At 36.5% G+C, this 15142-nt stretch overlaps 1 protein-coding gene and 1 pseudogene across 1 annotated transcript; one reads left to right on the top strand and one right to left on the bottom strand.

The window, feature by feature from the left end:
* The first annotated feature begins 748 nt into the window (after window positions 1-748).
* On the top strand, window positions 749-6257 carry LOC116123505 (annotated as a pseudogene).
* A 5193-nt stretch (window positions 6258-11450) lies between these two features.
* LOC116123497 (sodium/calcium exchanger NCL-like) lies at window positions 11451-12511 on the bottom strand. The gene is made up of 2 exons (XM_031409262.1): window positions 11861-12511; window positions 11451-11692 (listed from the first exon to the last, which is right to left on the bottom strand). Exons 1-2 carry the CDS (start codon window positions 12065-12067, stop codon window positions 11516-11518), a joined length of 384 nt encoding a protein of 127 aa, XP_031265122.1. The 5' UTR covers window positions 12068-12511; the 3' UTR covers window positions 11451-11515.
* Window positions 12512-15142: the final 2631 nt, after the last annotated feature.

The raw sequence follows: 15142 nt of genomic DNA on the forward strand, positions 1-15142 counted from the left end.
GGAAGATTGTAGTACAGATGGCTACATTTGATTGGGGTTGAATTGGATTCTTAAAAGTTGGCTGGATGTTATTGGTCATGATGTGGAATAGATTGATGAGTTGGATTTGATGGAATATTGTTGAGCATGTGGCATCATGTAATGGGGCATTGAAAGGTCTAACTAAATCTTAATTAATCTTCACATAAATACATACCATTCACATTCACATCCTTTATTTTGACATGGTCAAATATTGTTGGATACATGGCATCATGTAATTGGGACATTGGATGTCTAATTAAAACTTAGATTAATTTTCACATAAACACAGACTACTCACATTCACATTCACATTCACATATAAACATTTCAAATTTATTAGTCCCTTCACATTCACCAGAATTGGCATTCCAAAGGTCTACGTGAAAAGATATAAAGATTAGAGTTATTCTCTTTATATAAACACCAACTCTTCACATTCACATTAATTTCGCATAAACACAGATGCTTAATATTCATATTCAAATACAAGCACTCCAAATAGGCTAAAAGAGAGTCATCATTGTTTTTGCTTCTCCGCATCTAAACCAAATTAGAGATACTTAAGTTTTTTCAATTTCTCTTTGCTTTTTTGATTATTTTTCTTGGTTTTTATGTGTGATTGCTACTTTCTCTGTCATTTGCAGTCTTTCCCAAACAAAGACATGTCGTTGAGGCCTAGCACTCAGACGGAGGTGAGAAAGAAGGGGTACAAACAGCGGCATCGATGCAGAGAGAGGACAATCTGATGGAGATTAGAAAGAAAATAAGAGAAAATAATTTGTTAAAGAAGAGATGTGAAGGTCTCTTGCTTCAGTCTCAACCACTTCTCGATGCCTCTCAAAACGCCGCCATCACCATTGAAAAGAAGGTACGTACTTGCTTCATGATTTGTTTCTGCATTGATCTTTGCTTCATGGGTTTTTTTGTGGAAATTGATTCAATTGTTGTTTTGTGATAATTATAATGATTATTATGATAATTCTTTTTCCAGAGTTCTCTATGCATATCGAGTTTCATAGGTGGGCTTGAGGCGAGGCCAAAGATAACACACTGTTAGAGTAGGTTTATAAGAGCTTGAAAATACACATTTAGTTAGTGGTTTATGGGGATTATTTGTGGGAAATTAGGCTTAATTTGGTAAAGTTGCTTAATATTTTCATAATTGTCTTTTACGGGATCACGGATGTGTTTGAGTGTTTTTTAGGCTACTAGTGCTTAAATGTTATGCTCAGATGAAGAATCATGTTGGCAATGGAATGAGTGACGAGTAAAAACAAACAGATCAAGAATCGGAGTTGAATTGAAGAAGTTATAGAGGTTTGAATTAAAGAGAAGATTCTAGATTATGCTCTAGCTTGAGCATACCTCGGTCTTTTGAAAATATCTTGAGCTGCAGAACTCGGATTAAGACAATCCTTTAACTGTTGGAAATCTAATTCAAAGGGCTACATTTCATATGTTCATCACTTCTCTAAATTCGATCGTTATCGAGTTCAAAAATCACAATCTTTGAAGAATAGTGGAATGATGCGAGAAGAAGAAGAGTTATTACCGTGCCATGGCACACTTTGTCCAGTAGCTACCATGTTGTAGCATAGTGCCGGGACACATTTTTTCCAGTAGCTACCATGCCGCAGCATAGTGCCAGGGCACAGTCACAGTAGTTAAAAAATTGTCATTTGTTTTTGTTTAGGAAGATAAGGTTATGAGTCCTAAGCCAAATAGAATTAAGAAAAATAAAACCCTAACCCTTGTGGGATATAAATATAAGTCTTTTAGCATTATTTTAGGGATTCTTTGGGGAGAATAAGGGAAGGAAACCCTGTAGAGAAGAAAAGTGACAGAAGTTCTAGAGCTTTGATTCACAATATAGAAAAGTTTTTTTGTTCCTTTCTTATAAACTCATGATGATTGTTTTAATAAAGATAATTGTTTCTTTCTTGTTTATTATGAACTAAATTTACTCTCCAGGGCTAAGATATAGCCCAATCTCTTGATTATGTGTTGATTTATGCTTGTTAATTTTTATTAAGAATTTTTCCTAAGTTTTATATTATACCTAAAGCTTTTGATTCTTAAGGGTCCTTGAATTGAATAAACTAATGGACTAGGTTGAGATCGAGAGATGATACTTAGTTGGTCTACGGTAGTAAAACCATAGGTTGAACGAATACTAGAGATAGGTTACCGCGACTTGTGAAGTTTTGGTAAACTCCATAAAGCGTAATGATCTTCAATTACTTAAATCTGATTACAGATAATTCGGGTTAGTAATTAGGAGTTAATTCGATAATTGTTCGAGAGAAATTTATTGGAAATTTAGGGAGTTTAACCTGTAGGAAAATCTTAATAAAATTAGCATAAGTGATCGATACATATGAATAAGAGTTGGTGTGAAATCTATGCCCTAGGTCTAGTCATCTTGTTTTAACCCAAAGATTTGTTTTAATTGTTCTTTTTTTCAGTTCTCTTTTTAATTTCAATTGTTAATTTTATTTAATTTAGGTTTTCCTTGATACAATTCGGATTGATTAAATAGTAATAGGATAGTTTAATTAGTAATTGATAATAGCAATTCCCTTGGGTCCGATATCCGTATTTATACACTTTATTACTTGCACGATTTTGTAGATTTACAAAAATTCACAACATAGGTGCCTTAGAGCCAATCAATTATTATATAATTAACTCTTTGTAATAATGTTCATTAATCAATAAAAGACATTTTATTCTTATTGTGTAACTCATATCTATATGTATTGATATATGTCTTTAGAATGATAGAATCATGACGAGGGTATCAAGTGTTTCAAATCTTGATAGTGAGAACCTTATGAGCACATATGGTGGCCATTCTAAAAACGTCCATAGCCCTAGTATTATTTTAACCAAGGGCATATATAATATGATAAGACTATCATAGTGTTGAATGAACCTGTCAAAAGGTAGTGACTGATCTCACTTGTCAAGGTTGTTTGCTAACAACCTGGTGTAACACATGTGTGCTTACTATAGGCAAGTTCACTAGATTGACCCACCAGAGGATTCCATATAGAGGGTAATCCTAGTGTCTATGGAATAAATTCTCTAACGAATGGTGGTGCATATGATCCTTAGACTTGGGATCACCGAAGTGTCTTGTGTACCTATTGGTGTAGTTTGACACTAGCCTAACGCAATTTTATTCAAAGCTGTCAATACAATGGTGATTGGCTGCATCGAGGAGTGTATCAAGACTATGGTGGATCAACAGAGGATTCATTACTCTTGGGTACAGGAGAAATTATCTCACGGTGCAATTCAGTAAATGACAATGACACTAAAACTGTGGCCACAGTGAGATTGAGTTGTTGCTCAATCTAATTTATTATTCCGGTCATTGGTCCAGTATTTGAATACATATATATCAAGAGTAACTGAGGTTGACACTATTTATGTACCTCAGTCTCGAAAAGATAACAGATGATGAAAGGATCTTATTACACGGTAACCATATCGTTGACAGGTAGCTGCGTCGCTGAATCCGAATCTATCGAGTGGCCATGATGCTTTGCTAGGGGCCAATCTTGGTCTGTGTGTAGTAAGATGATTAATTGGTGTTAATCACGATACTATACACTGCCGGTATGATGAGGAGCTTACGGGTCACACACATAGAAGATAATTTAAGAATCAGTTTGAGCAAGGGGTGTTTTTGTCTTTTAGGGCAAAAGGGTATTTTGGTATCTCACAGTGCAATTAAATTTGTTGAGGTTGTTGCCTATATTTAATTTGATATTAAAATTAAATAAGTGAAATTATATTTAAATATATTTACACATATATTTAAATGGATTATTATTATTATTAAATGTTAATATATTTCTATAAATATAATAATTGAGTTTAATTGGAAATAATAATAATTAAAATAAAATATCATCATTGGGAGTGTTTGGATATAGGGGCTGTTTGGGTTGGAGCCCAAATCTATTCCTTATTGGAATAGGGTTTCATGTGCACTATATAAGTGCATGGTTTTTTTGATTTTAAATAGAGAGAAATATAACAAGTATTCAATCATTCTTCATTGAAAGAAAAAAACATAGCCCTGTCCCAAGTCTCATGCCACCCTTGGTTCATTGAATCAAAGTTTCTTTGATTGTTGAAGCTAAAGAGGATCTAGCAAATCTCTCTTTAGCTCTTCGGGTTATCCTTGTGTGGATTACCGCTAGTTCGATCCTGTTCTTGGATCAGTAGCGAAAAGATTTAGAGACAAGTTTGAAGAAGCCTCTAAACGTGCGTATGAACTCTAATCTTTACTTTGATCGTTCATATTACTGCATATTTTTTATTTAACATATTATCTGTATTATCTGTACCTTGATCTTGGTTTAATGGAAATGATCTATGCTTTAAAAGTTTTGTTTTCTGCTGCCAAGAGTTAGATCATTTCCTAACACACACCTCAATAATTCATTCAATCGCCCATGGATTCCAATTCACAGTAGCCGCTAGTCCGTTTTAATTTGATAGAAAGTTTTAATCTTTTTCCAATTTTGGTTTTTGGATTGGTTTTGTTGATCAATTTTCTCTTAGGGTTTTCATCTTTTAATTTGTGCCGAGAATCATGCCAAGAAGTTGTTTCTTTTTTATGGTTGTGCTGAGTTTTTTTGTATAATGATTTGTATGGTCCTGATAGGTTTATCTTTAGTTTTTGCTATTGATTTCATATTTGGTATTTGATGGGTTGTCTTTAATTTTGGTAAAGGCATAGATTTATCACTTTTAAGGCCACTGGCAGGGACTTGGTACCCTTACTAGGTCAGTTACAATGTAAAGATAGTAGCTTTATTCAACTTGGCATTGTCTTTATGATTTGTTAATTTATGTGTGATTGCTTTATTTGAAGGTATTGGAACCTAGGAAGAGGTTAGTGAAGAAAGATGGATCAATTGGGTTGAAGAAACTATTAGTGACAAGGATCGTTGCACAGTGTGTAAGGATGAGAAGGTTGTTCAAGAGAAGAAGGTGTTGGAATTAGTAGTTGAGAAGAGTATGCAAAGTGGAAAAAAGGTTACATTCCCTAGAGAAACTGATGAAGCTGTCAGTGAATAATTCATTTTTAGTTTTATTAGATTTTGTTTGATCTTACAAAAAATTGACTACCAAGGAAAGAAAAATGGAACTTGGAGTTTTATGTTATTTTTCATTCTATTTTTAAGTAATGTCGATACGGTGGTTGAAAGATGTATATTTTTAGTTTTGCGAAATATGTTTTTCTTGCAGAGAAATTTGAGGAATACATCTCAGGGAAAACATATGTACTGAAAAATATATTTTTTTTTTCTCAAGTTTCTTAGTCGCCAAACAGAGTTGAGAATTAACTTTTTCAATAATCAATTATTTGATCTGCATGATTGTAAACTAATTATTACATAATTTGCAGGAATATGTATACAACAGGCTCCAAGTCAAGTATAATTTACATATAAGTACTATTGTATTTGGTAGCATTTTAATGATTTTCTTTGAGTATTTGTCAATTTGTGATATGGAATTTCAAGGATTAGTTTGTAAATTTTGATCAATAGACACCTTTTGTTTTCCTAGTTACAGTTGGTACTTCACATTTGTTCAAGGATTCATCTATATTGTTCTCATTTATGTTCAAGGTTTCACCACTAAATAGATGGTGAATCCATGGAAGACTCATGTGAAGCTCTCTATAGTTTTACTATGCTCTCATGGATTTACCAGAGGGTCTTTGGCTTTTCTTAACTATCAAGCACAACTCATGTTCAAATCCACAAAGGTAAATATTCAACTCCATTACTTTTTTTAATTTCATGTTGAAAAATCAATTTATGTTTGATAGTCAAATTGGGTCTCTTAATTTGTAAAGGTGTAAATGACTCAAATTAGCTCATTTACTCTTTCTATGTGAATCAAGTAAATGGGATCAATTTAACTATAATTGGAAATTTATTTTGTCATCTTAGGTTTTGCTTGTAACGGTCATGGGCACATTCATACCGGGCCTCAGACGAAAATACCCAGTTCATGAATATGTATCTGCAATACTTTTAGTGATGGAGTTGATCCTTTTTACCTTAGCAGATGCACAAACTTCACCAAATTTTAGTATGATTGGTGTTATAATGGTATCGGATGCTCTAATCATGGATTCCTTTCTTGGTAATTTGCAAGAAGCAATCTTTACCATGAATCCTGAAACCACCCCAAGTGACTAACCTGTGCTACGCTTTTGTGTTGTTTCTTAAATTGAAAAATTGTGGCTCTATTATATCTGGATATCATATTTCTCTGTGACTTTTGTTAGTTTCAATCTTAATTGTTCTATTTCATTTATTTATTGTTAATTGGTGACTGTAAATAAGAGATCTACCGTTTTTACAGCTATAGAGAACTGGATTTCTCAAATTTTCACCTTTTATGGTTTTAAATTTCAGAATTATATTAATTTGAGCTAGAAAGGCCTGATTTTCAGTCCATAGACTCATCAAATTTAGTTCCAAGTCTTGCAAATATCATAGGTTAGGAAGTGTTAAAATCACATCTAACTTAAATTTGGTCTTTAAAGTTACTAGATAATTGGAAGCTAATTATGCTTTTGTGTGCATAGATATTGTTGGAGTGTACTGAAAAATTGAAGTCTGAGATTTTGTGAAATTTGGTTGTTGAAAATGACAATTGCAAATAACTTACCGAAAGAGAAGAAATCCAAGAGGAGCAAACAAAGTTTTATTGTACAACAAATTTTGTGTATACGGATATTAAGATTAGTTTTGGTATTACATAAAACTGGAGAGAATACTATAACAATGTTGTAGTTACATTGATTGAAATTGTAGTGAATAGTGGGCTTCTTGAGCTTTTGGCATCGAGGGGAGGTGCGTGCATCAAGAATTAGTGTATTGCCATGGCACATTTTTCTTGGTCTTTACACATATGGGTTGGTTGTGGCTATTACAGAAACATGTCCAAATTTCGAGGAACAGTTGATTCCAGTTCCGATTTCGGTTCTTTTAAAAAATGCAGGTTACCCAGAACCGAACACCCTTATATGTAAGTGCTCAATCTTGGTCTTGGTATTGCTTTGATAATCTTTATGGCTGTATTGACTGATGCTTCAATTGAGTTGTTGCTTAGGTTCAGTAGGGCAGGGGAATCAGTTTCTTATGGTGGTCTTATGGGGGAAGCATTTGGAAAGTGTGGAAGAGTTTGTTGCAAGTTTGTGTTTTAGACTTTTAGTCAACAACATTGGTATTGTCCTCATAAAGGTGCTCCAACTCCTCTTCTTTTACTTTGAAAAGGGAATATATTCCTATCACTAAAATATTCTATTATTATTTTGTTTTTTAATTAATTAATTAAATTAATTTTTTTTTTTTTTTTGGTGTCAAAACTACTTGCATAGGCACCTTACACAACGCGCGGGTCTTTTAGCTTGTCATACTATAAATTTATAATGTAATAGTATAATTAATTAAATTTTTAATCATTTAATTAAGTATTATACTAATGTTTATAATGGAATGTTATAATTAATTAAGTAATCATACTATAAATCTATAATATAATGTTATAATTAATTAAATTTCTAATTATTTAATTAATGTACTGAATTACTAATGTAGTAAATTATTAATGTTTATAATGCAATGTTATAAACTTATAATTAGTTAAGTAATCATTTAACTATAATGTAATGTTATAATTAATTAAGTAATCATTTAACTAATAATATAGTGATGTTTATTAATTTATCATATATAATTAATTAATTACTAATGTATTATAAATATACTTAGAACTTGATAATTGAAGTAAATAACTAAATATTGTATTATTATTCAAACAAATATACTATTTTATTTAAAAATAATTTTTTAATAACATTAAAACACTTTTAATTAGATCCTAATTCCAATCATACACTTCATTAGTCAAAATTTTAATATTATAATATATTAAAGTTTTTTATATGGTGTAGTTTATATGTATAATTGTATATATATTTAATTAGGTTACTGTAAAAAAAAAAAAAAAAAAAATTATATGTAAAATCCCTATTTTTCACAGATATTTTGTTTCAGCCCAGGTTCCAAAACAGGTTCCAATCCGGGTACCCTCCCTCGGTTCCAAGCAGGTGGGTACCCGCCCTCGGTTCCAAGCAGGTGGGTACCCGCCCTCGGTTCCAAGCAGGTGGGTACCCACCCTCGGTTCCAAGCAGGTTCCAAACTTGGTACCCGCTTCAGATTCTTTTCCTAGGTTTCGGTTTCATCACATGTAGGAACCGGAATCGGAATCGGAACGACACAATGTTAATTCCAAAAAATTGGAATCGGAACCACATAGTGTCAGTTCCAAAAAAATAGAATCGGAACCTATCCACACAATGTCAGTTTCAAGTAGGTTTCGATTCCGATTCTACTTACAAGTTCTGGTTCTACCCATTGCCCGTGCTCTCCCCTAGTTTTCTCTTCTTTCTCTATACATGTGTCATTTAAATATTAAGGAGTTCGACATTCCCCCTTCGCTTTTCTTGTTTTGTCGAGATTTGTAACTGGGCTCTGTGGGTTTAATAAAGAAAGACCTCGAAGTCAATAGCTATTGATAAGTTTACAAATGTCTCTGAATAGCGGCAGCCAAATTAAAAAGTGTGGATGCAAGAAAGCGAAACACCTCCTCAAGTCAAATTAAGTGGAGCCATAAGCCAAAGTGTAGGGCTATAATCATGAATCACATGAACTTATTTATGTATTTTATGGATAAGTGGAGGCATCAGCCTTATATCATTCACATAGAAAAGCACCAAACGACAATATGTTATTTCTACATGAACGATGTTATACATTTATTACATCATACCTATTGCATCATAATAACATCTAACTTATGATTGTATTGGAAAAATATGTATTGGTAATGTCTTTCATTTTTGTTTAGTACTAATTATCTTGTTTATTATTAAGATTATTTAATAATTAGGTATAGAGTCCGCGCGGTATGTTTATTGCTTATATTTCAAGTATTGTTGTTAAAAAATTAAAAATAGTAATTTCATAGAAATATTACATGTGTGAAATATATTTAAATAATGGATTCAATGGATACCAATTTAATCCAAATAAATAATATTAATTATTTGCCACTTTTAAATAAGTATAAAAATCAGAATGGAATGACATTAAAAATATTTTTAATTCATCAACCCGTTTTGACCCGCGGTTGGGTTGGTGTCAATGTGCCAAACCACCGGTCCAACCGGATTTAGTGTAAAAATCGGGTTAAACCCCCTCTTCTAAGGTTCCATTCTTTTCCCTTATTTCATTTCTCCTTTCCCATACAAATTTATCTCCTCCTTCTCCACTTCACGCATTTTCTCTTTCCTTATTTTCTCTTCTCTTCCTTCTTCCTTCACTGTCACTATCACTCTCATTCTCATTGTTCCATGTGAGAATAAGAACCTTTCCACTTTGTCTTCTGGTGACGTTGTTCATTCTTTCGAAGATGCTTGCAGTGTTTGTTTGTAGCCTTTCGCATCTTTAGTTTTTTTCTAACCGTTTCAGTTGTTTGTTTGTGAAATTTATTCTTAAACTATGGTTTATGTGATACTGTACAGTTTTGTTTTATCGGCAATACCACGAGACCATAACCTCAATTATTATTAACTTATTTAGATAAATGGTTCACCAGCAAAGTAGATTCCATATCAAAGGTAACATATAATATATCAAATTAAAGTCATGTCTGTCTAGTTTTCAATGTTTTAATCCGTTCATCAGTTGGATTTTTATTGAGCAAATTATGATAAATTTACTATTGATTGTTCAGTGAAAACCGAGAAAAATAGGAAAGCGAAATGTTCGTGTATTTTTGTGATAGAAACATCCTCAGCTTGATTTGTTATTATATTTTATGACATAATCAGACCGAAAAGAAAAATATTGTGGAGTTTTTTATGAATTTTATCTATTAAGTTGTTATACTTAATTTTAAAAACAACATGTATTTGATAATTTAAACATTTTAAAGTTATGTTGTATCTATTTTTGTAAATGAACTATGATATATGATTTTATAATATATAATTGTATTAAGTAAACTCGAAGAGTATTTTGTTAAAAATTTGAAAAAAAATCACGACTTTATTATCATAAACATTCGTTGATGACAAATTCTATTCAATAATAGTTTTACTATCATTAGTATTGTTAGGGCTAAAAAATATCCTTGGCCCAAATAGGGTAACACTTCCAACAAAGAGGAAAGCCTAAGCACAGTCCCGATGTGGCCCAAGCCAGAATTCCACAGATGAGGCCTATTCGGTATGGATTGCAGTCAGTCCATATCATCTGGATCCGGGCCTCCTGATCCTAGCACACTTTCTGGGCTTACTGTCAATTCGGAGCCTACGGTCACCCACGGATTACACTACTACTTGAACTCTGATAAGGAAGTCGACTACTATCCCATTTCCTCCAAGGTCTATATCTGAGTCATGCTCGAACTCCCTTTCACGCCAGGATAAGGGGGCCAAAGGTTACACCCTTTGGGGAAACGATTACTACAAGAACTCCCAATCCCACCAGGATTGGAAAACCATACAGTCACTATTTAAACAGAGGTCAGTCCTCTCACAAAGGAGACATTACATTATACCTTCAGACCCTGGAGTTCACGCTTGAGAACTTCGTATTACAGCCGTAGTCATAGTCCCCGACTAGACTTCTAGTAACATTTCTTCTCCCTAGCCCTCATTAAATTAGCCTCCCTCAGCCTTGCTGACTTGAGCGTTGGAGTGCCTACGGCAAACACCACCCCGGTATTTTTCATTTGCTTCACGCTTGTTTTCTCACGTGTGCAGGTGCAGCAGATCGCTTGTGACCTCAACCTCACGTGATCAGTCCCTCTTTCCACAACAGTAGATTTTTGCATCTACAACTATTATTTTATGTTTAAAAAAATAATAAAATTTTAAACAAATTCAATTATATTTAAAATTTTGGTTGATAAAAAAATATTATTTATTTTATAAAATTATAATTTTTAACTAATATCTATTGTAAATGCATTTTGTTTTTAATTAGTAATAACTTCTTCAGTAGGTAGCAAGTTTTTGTTTACTTTTATCTTAAGCTTAACATCAGCCATTTATTTTTCAAAGCAAATCCAATGGCTGAAAATTCTCAATGTACCTTGCGAACAACGAAAAAGGTCGTATGACCCTTTTAACCTCTATTGGAAAATTCCAAGTTCAAAGTCACATGTGATTCATCATATAAAGGTCTCAGTCATCCGTGGGATATCAAAGAGGAATCATCATATAAAGGTTAATGTTTGAACCTATAATTATTTTTTATTGTTTCAAGTTGTTTCTACATAAACAAAATCCTGGCTCAACAATTCATGATCTATGGCCAACCAAAGACATAATCAAGAACATAAATCAGTGCCAAGGAGAAGGGATAAAGGATGTAAGCAACTAAGGATGTCCAGATGGGGAAGGTGGTACGGAAACTGCAAAACCACCCATCACAACGCAAACAATCAGAATAACCAGAACTTCCGATGAGAACTCCCATCTTAATCCTCTGATGTAGACGACAGCCAAGAAAACTGATAGCTGAATGACATTATTCACCGATACGGTCCTGTATAACTGAAGCAGAGAAACATCAGAATTGAGTATTAATATAACTGCCTTATACAACAGTGCAACACTGTTAATTAAATTAGACCTGTCAACTCAAATCACCTAAGCACTAGCATTTTCTTAAAAGAAAATTGCATATGGAAATTAATAGACAAATGTTATAATTAAACAAACCTCGTTAAATGTTAATGAAGTGCTTTCTGCACTTTTACGGCTGGCATAAATGAGTATTGGTATCACATCACTTAACTTAGTGGCCAAAGGCAGTGCAACAAATGAGATGAAGAATGAAGGAATAGTTGTTTCATTTGAAAAGTTAATAACAGTATCTTTAAGAGGATTAGCGAATGCAGTAGAAATAATGGTTCCAATCACCAGCATGGAATATGCTTTGAAGGAGGTCCACTTGGGGTTTTCAACAACCAAGTCACTTTGATCGTCAGCTCCCAACAAATCATGCTCCCTCTTTGTTTGCTGCTCATTATTTTCAAGATGTCACAACCTCATAGCATAAGTGTTGATGCTAGATTTTGGCACCAACCAATTGTCACGTGCGCAGCGTTGATTGGTCAAGAAGCACACGTGAGTACGAATATCAAAAGCGAAATAAATGCAAAGAGAGTTTTTAAAGTGGTTCGGATGCTAAGGTAGCAAGTCCTACGTCCACTGATTTGTATTGATATTGATAGTGTGGGTCAGGTCACAACAGCGGACTGACTTACAAGAGATTTGGGAAAAGTAATTGTGTTGTTTACAAGAGAGAGAGAGTTTCTTAGTGTAAAAATGGCCGAATCATTTTAATGAAGGGGTCTTCTTCCTTTTATATCAAACTGAAGCGTGTAATCATCATTAAATCCATGGGTTGGTGTGATTGTCAGGATATAATCCGGCTTTACGTCTCATTGCTCTCTTCCCACGCTGATTTCGTACGATTTATTGCAGGGGAAAGGGACACGTGTGAGCTCCATATCATTTAGCAGGTCTGACGTGTGCTTGTTGCTCTGACGGGAGCAGGTCACTCTTCACGTGACTTTCCCACGTCAGCCCTTATTTTCCAGGCATAACAGAAGCCCCCTAGTTTTTAAGGTTTGACGATCGAACCTTGGAAACTAAGTCACATTAGAGGTTCTGGTCGCTCCGACCTGAATGGGATGAGCTCGGTACAGGGCCTTTGGCGAGCACGACCTCGCGCAATTCCTTGCCTAAGCGACCTGACAATCTTCATCCTAGCGACCTAGATTTGTCGGACGCTCTTTTCTGCACCTTAGGGTTAAAGATTCAATGAACCTGGTTCCACGCTGTCAGGCGCTCTGCACGCGCCGCAGTGTCTGCCAGGAACATTAAATGCATCGTGTGCTGACCCGACGCCGTTTTGACAGCATTAGTTGTGCAACGCATTTGAAACGATGACTCTTATCGCGGCATTTAATGCGACATGGGGCGCATTTAATGCGGGGAGAGAGAGAAGGCTGTCGTTTCGATTCCGAGGGGTGGTAACCGTCGATTCGCAATCCATATAAAATCTCACATTTTTCAGATGACGCCACCAAAATTTCTTTTGCTTCGAGTGGCAAACCTTTGCAAACCAGAAATCTTTCTTTCCCGATCGGCGCTTATCAGGCAACTGGAACGAGTTTCGGCCTCGGTTACGCATCCCAGAAGGTAAGATTCTCCTTTCTTTCTCTCTCTGTTTTTTTTTGTTTGGTTGGGCGATGGCGTTGGGTCTCCCGGTGTTTCACCAGAGACGTGACGCCGTCATTGGATTCGAGCCGTGGATGGCAGCTCGAGTTACTACTAGGGTTTAGGGGGATTTGTCCCACGCCGCCGCGTGGGACATGCGATGGCTAAAATGACCTGTCTGTCGATGTTGCAGACTGGAATGGAACCGTCAACATCCAGACCCGAGGAAGGAGCCAGCTCGTCCTCGCGGGAAGTTCCCGAGGACGCATCCCTTGATGTCTTCTCGGTTCTCACCCAAGAAGAATTTGATAGGATAAAAAAGCAGTTCGACGTCCGCACGGAGGTGTTCCTCGACCACACCAGGTCGTCACGGCGCCCCTCCGATGGCCTTGCCGCGATCTCCGAAGAGATCTTCAAGGGTGGAGGGAGGATTCCCCTCCATCCTTTCATCAGGTCGGTCCTGGATCATTTCGGGATCGCACCGATGCAGCTGACGCCAAACGCGTATGTCATCGCTATCGCGATGTACATCGCGTTCTGCGAGAGCGGCTTGGGCGGACCAATGGCGGTGGAGCTCGGCGTCGCCTACTACCTTAAGAAGAGTAGGGACAAGGATTCATACTATTTGTCTCGGCGACCTTCCATTACCGCGGGGATACATAGTTATCCCAGCAATGCGGGGGCCTACGAGACAAAGTTCTTCTTCTTCTGTTATGACGGCTACTGTCGTTTTCAGGAACCAAGTAGGTTTTTCTTCGCTGAGTTCATTATCTGCTCGCATGATTTATAATAACGACATGCTTTTTCCTTTTGCAGTTAACAGAACGACCAGACAAGCGCTACTCGCCGACCCAGATAGGCTCGTATCTTTTGGAGTACTGGACGAGGAGAGCCAGGACGCGAGGAAGCTTGTGACGACCGCGAACTTGCGGAAGTACGGTTTTTTCAGCGACAAAGCGTCTTTAGAACCCCCAGAAGGTAAGTTATACTGGTTCCCTTCTGGTCGCGGAGCAATTTTGTTTACTAACGAACTTAAATGCAGAAACTATGCCCCTAAAGGAGTCCGAGCAGCCCCGCCGAGCACCATTCGTCTTTGCTCGATCGAGGAGAGAGAGAGCGATCGAAGCTGCTCGTCCTATTCCGGCACAGTCGGTGCGAACAGTTGCGCCTCCCCAGCCCCATCCTGTGCAAGAAGCGACCAAGACAGAACAGGTCGCTCAGGCACCATCTGCTCGCCCAAAGCGGAAGGCTCCAGCCCAGAGGTCAAAGAAGAGGAAGCAGATTCAGGCCGAAGAGTCGGAGACCGAATCTAAGGAAGAGCCTTTGAGGTCGCGACAGGAATCAAGGAGGTCGGGCAAGGAGCCCGTGAGCAAGGCAGATGCTGCCGGCAAGGCGAAGGACGCACCAGTGCTAGACTCATTGGGGAGTCTGCCAGAATACCTGCAGCCGATAGTTTATGGTCTGCTCGAGTGCGAGCTATCGGAGTCATACAACGAATTTGCTGATACGGGCGACGACCTGATGACCACGTCGTTCCAGCATCTAAGCAAGGTAAACGAGCTGTATTTGAAACTTCATTCTGATTTATTTCTAACTCATATCTTGCTCGCAGGCGTTGCTTGCGATGAGGATGTCCATGGAGAAGACACGGTTGGGGGCCGCAAAGGGGACAAGCGACCTGAAGGAAGAGGTCGAGAAGCTAAAGCAGAGCTTGGAGTCCGTCGAAGCGGAAAGAACACAGGCGTTCGAAGCGGCGAACAGGTATCTGAACCAAAA

Source organism: Pistacia vera, unplaced genomic scaffold (genome assembly GCF_008641045.1).
Source record: "Pistacia vera cultivar Batoury unplaced genomic scaffold, PisVer_v2 Contig1426, whole genome shotgun sequence".
In the NCBI taxonomy this organism is placed as follows: Eukaryota; Viridiplantae; Streptophyta; class Magnoliopsida; order Sapindales; family Anacardiaceae; genus Pistacia; species Pistacia vera.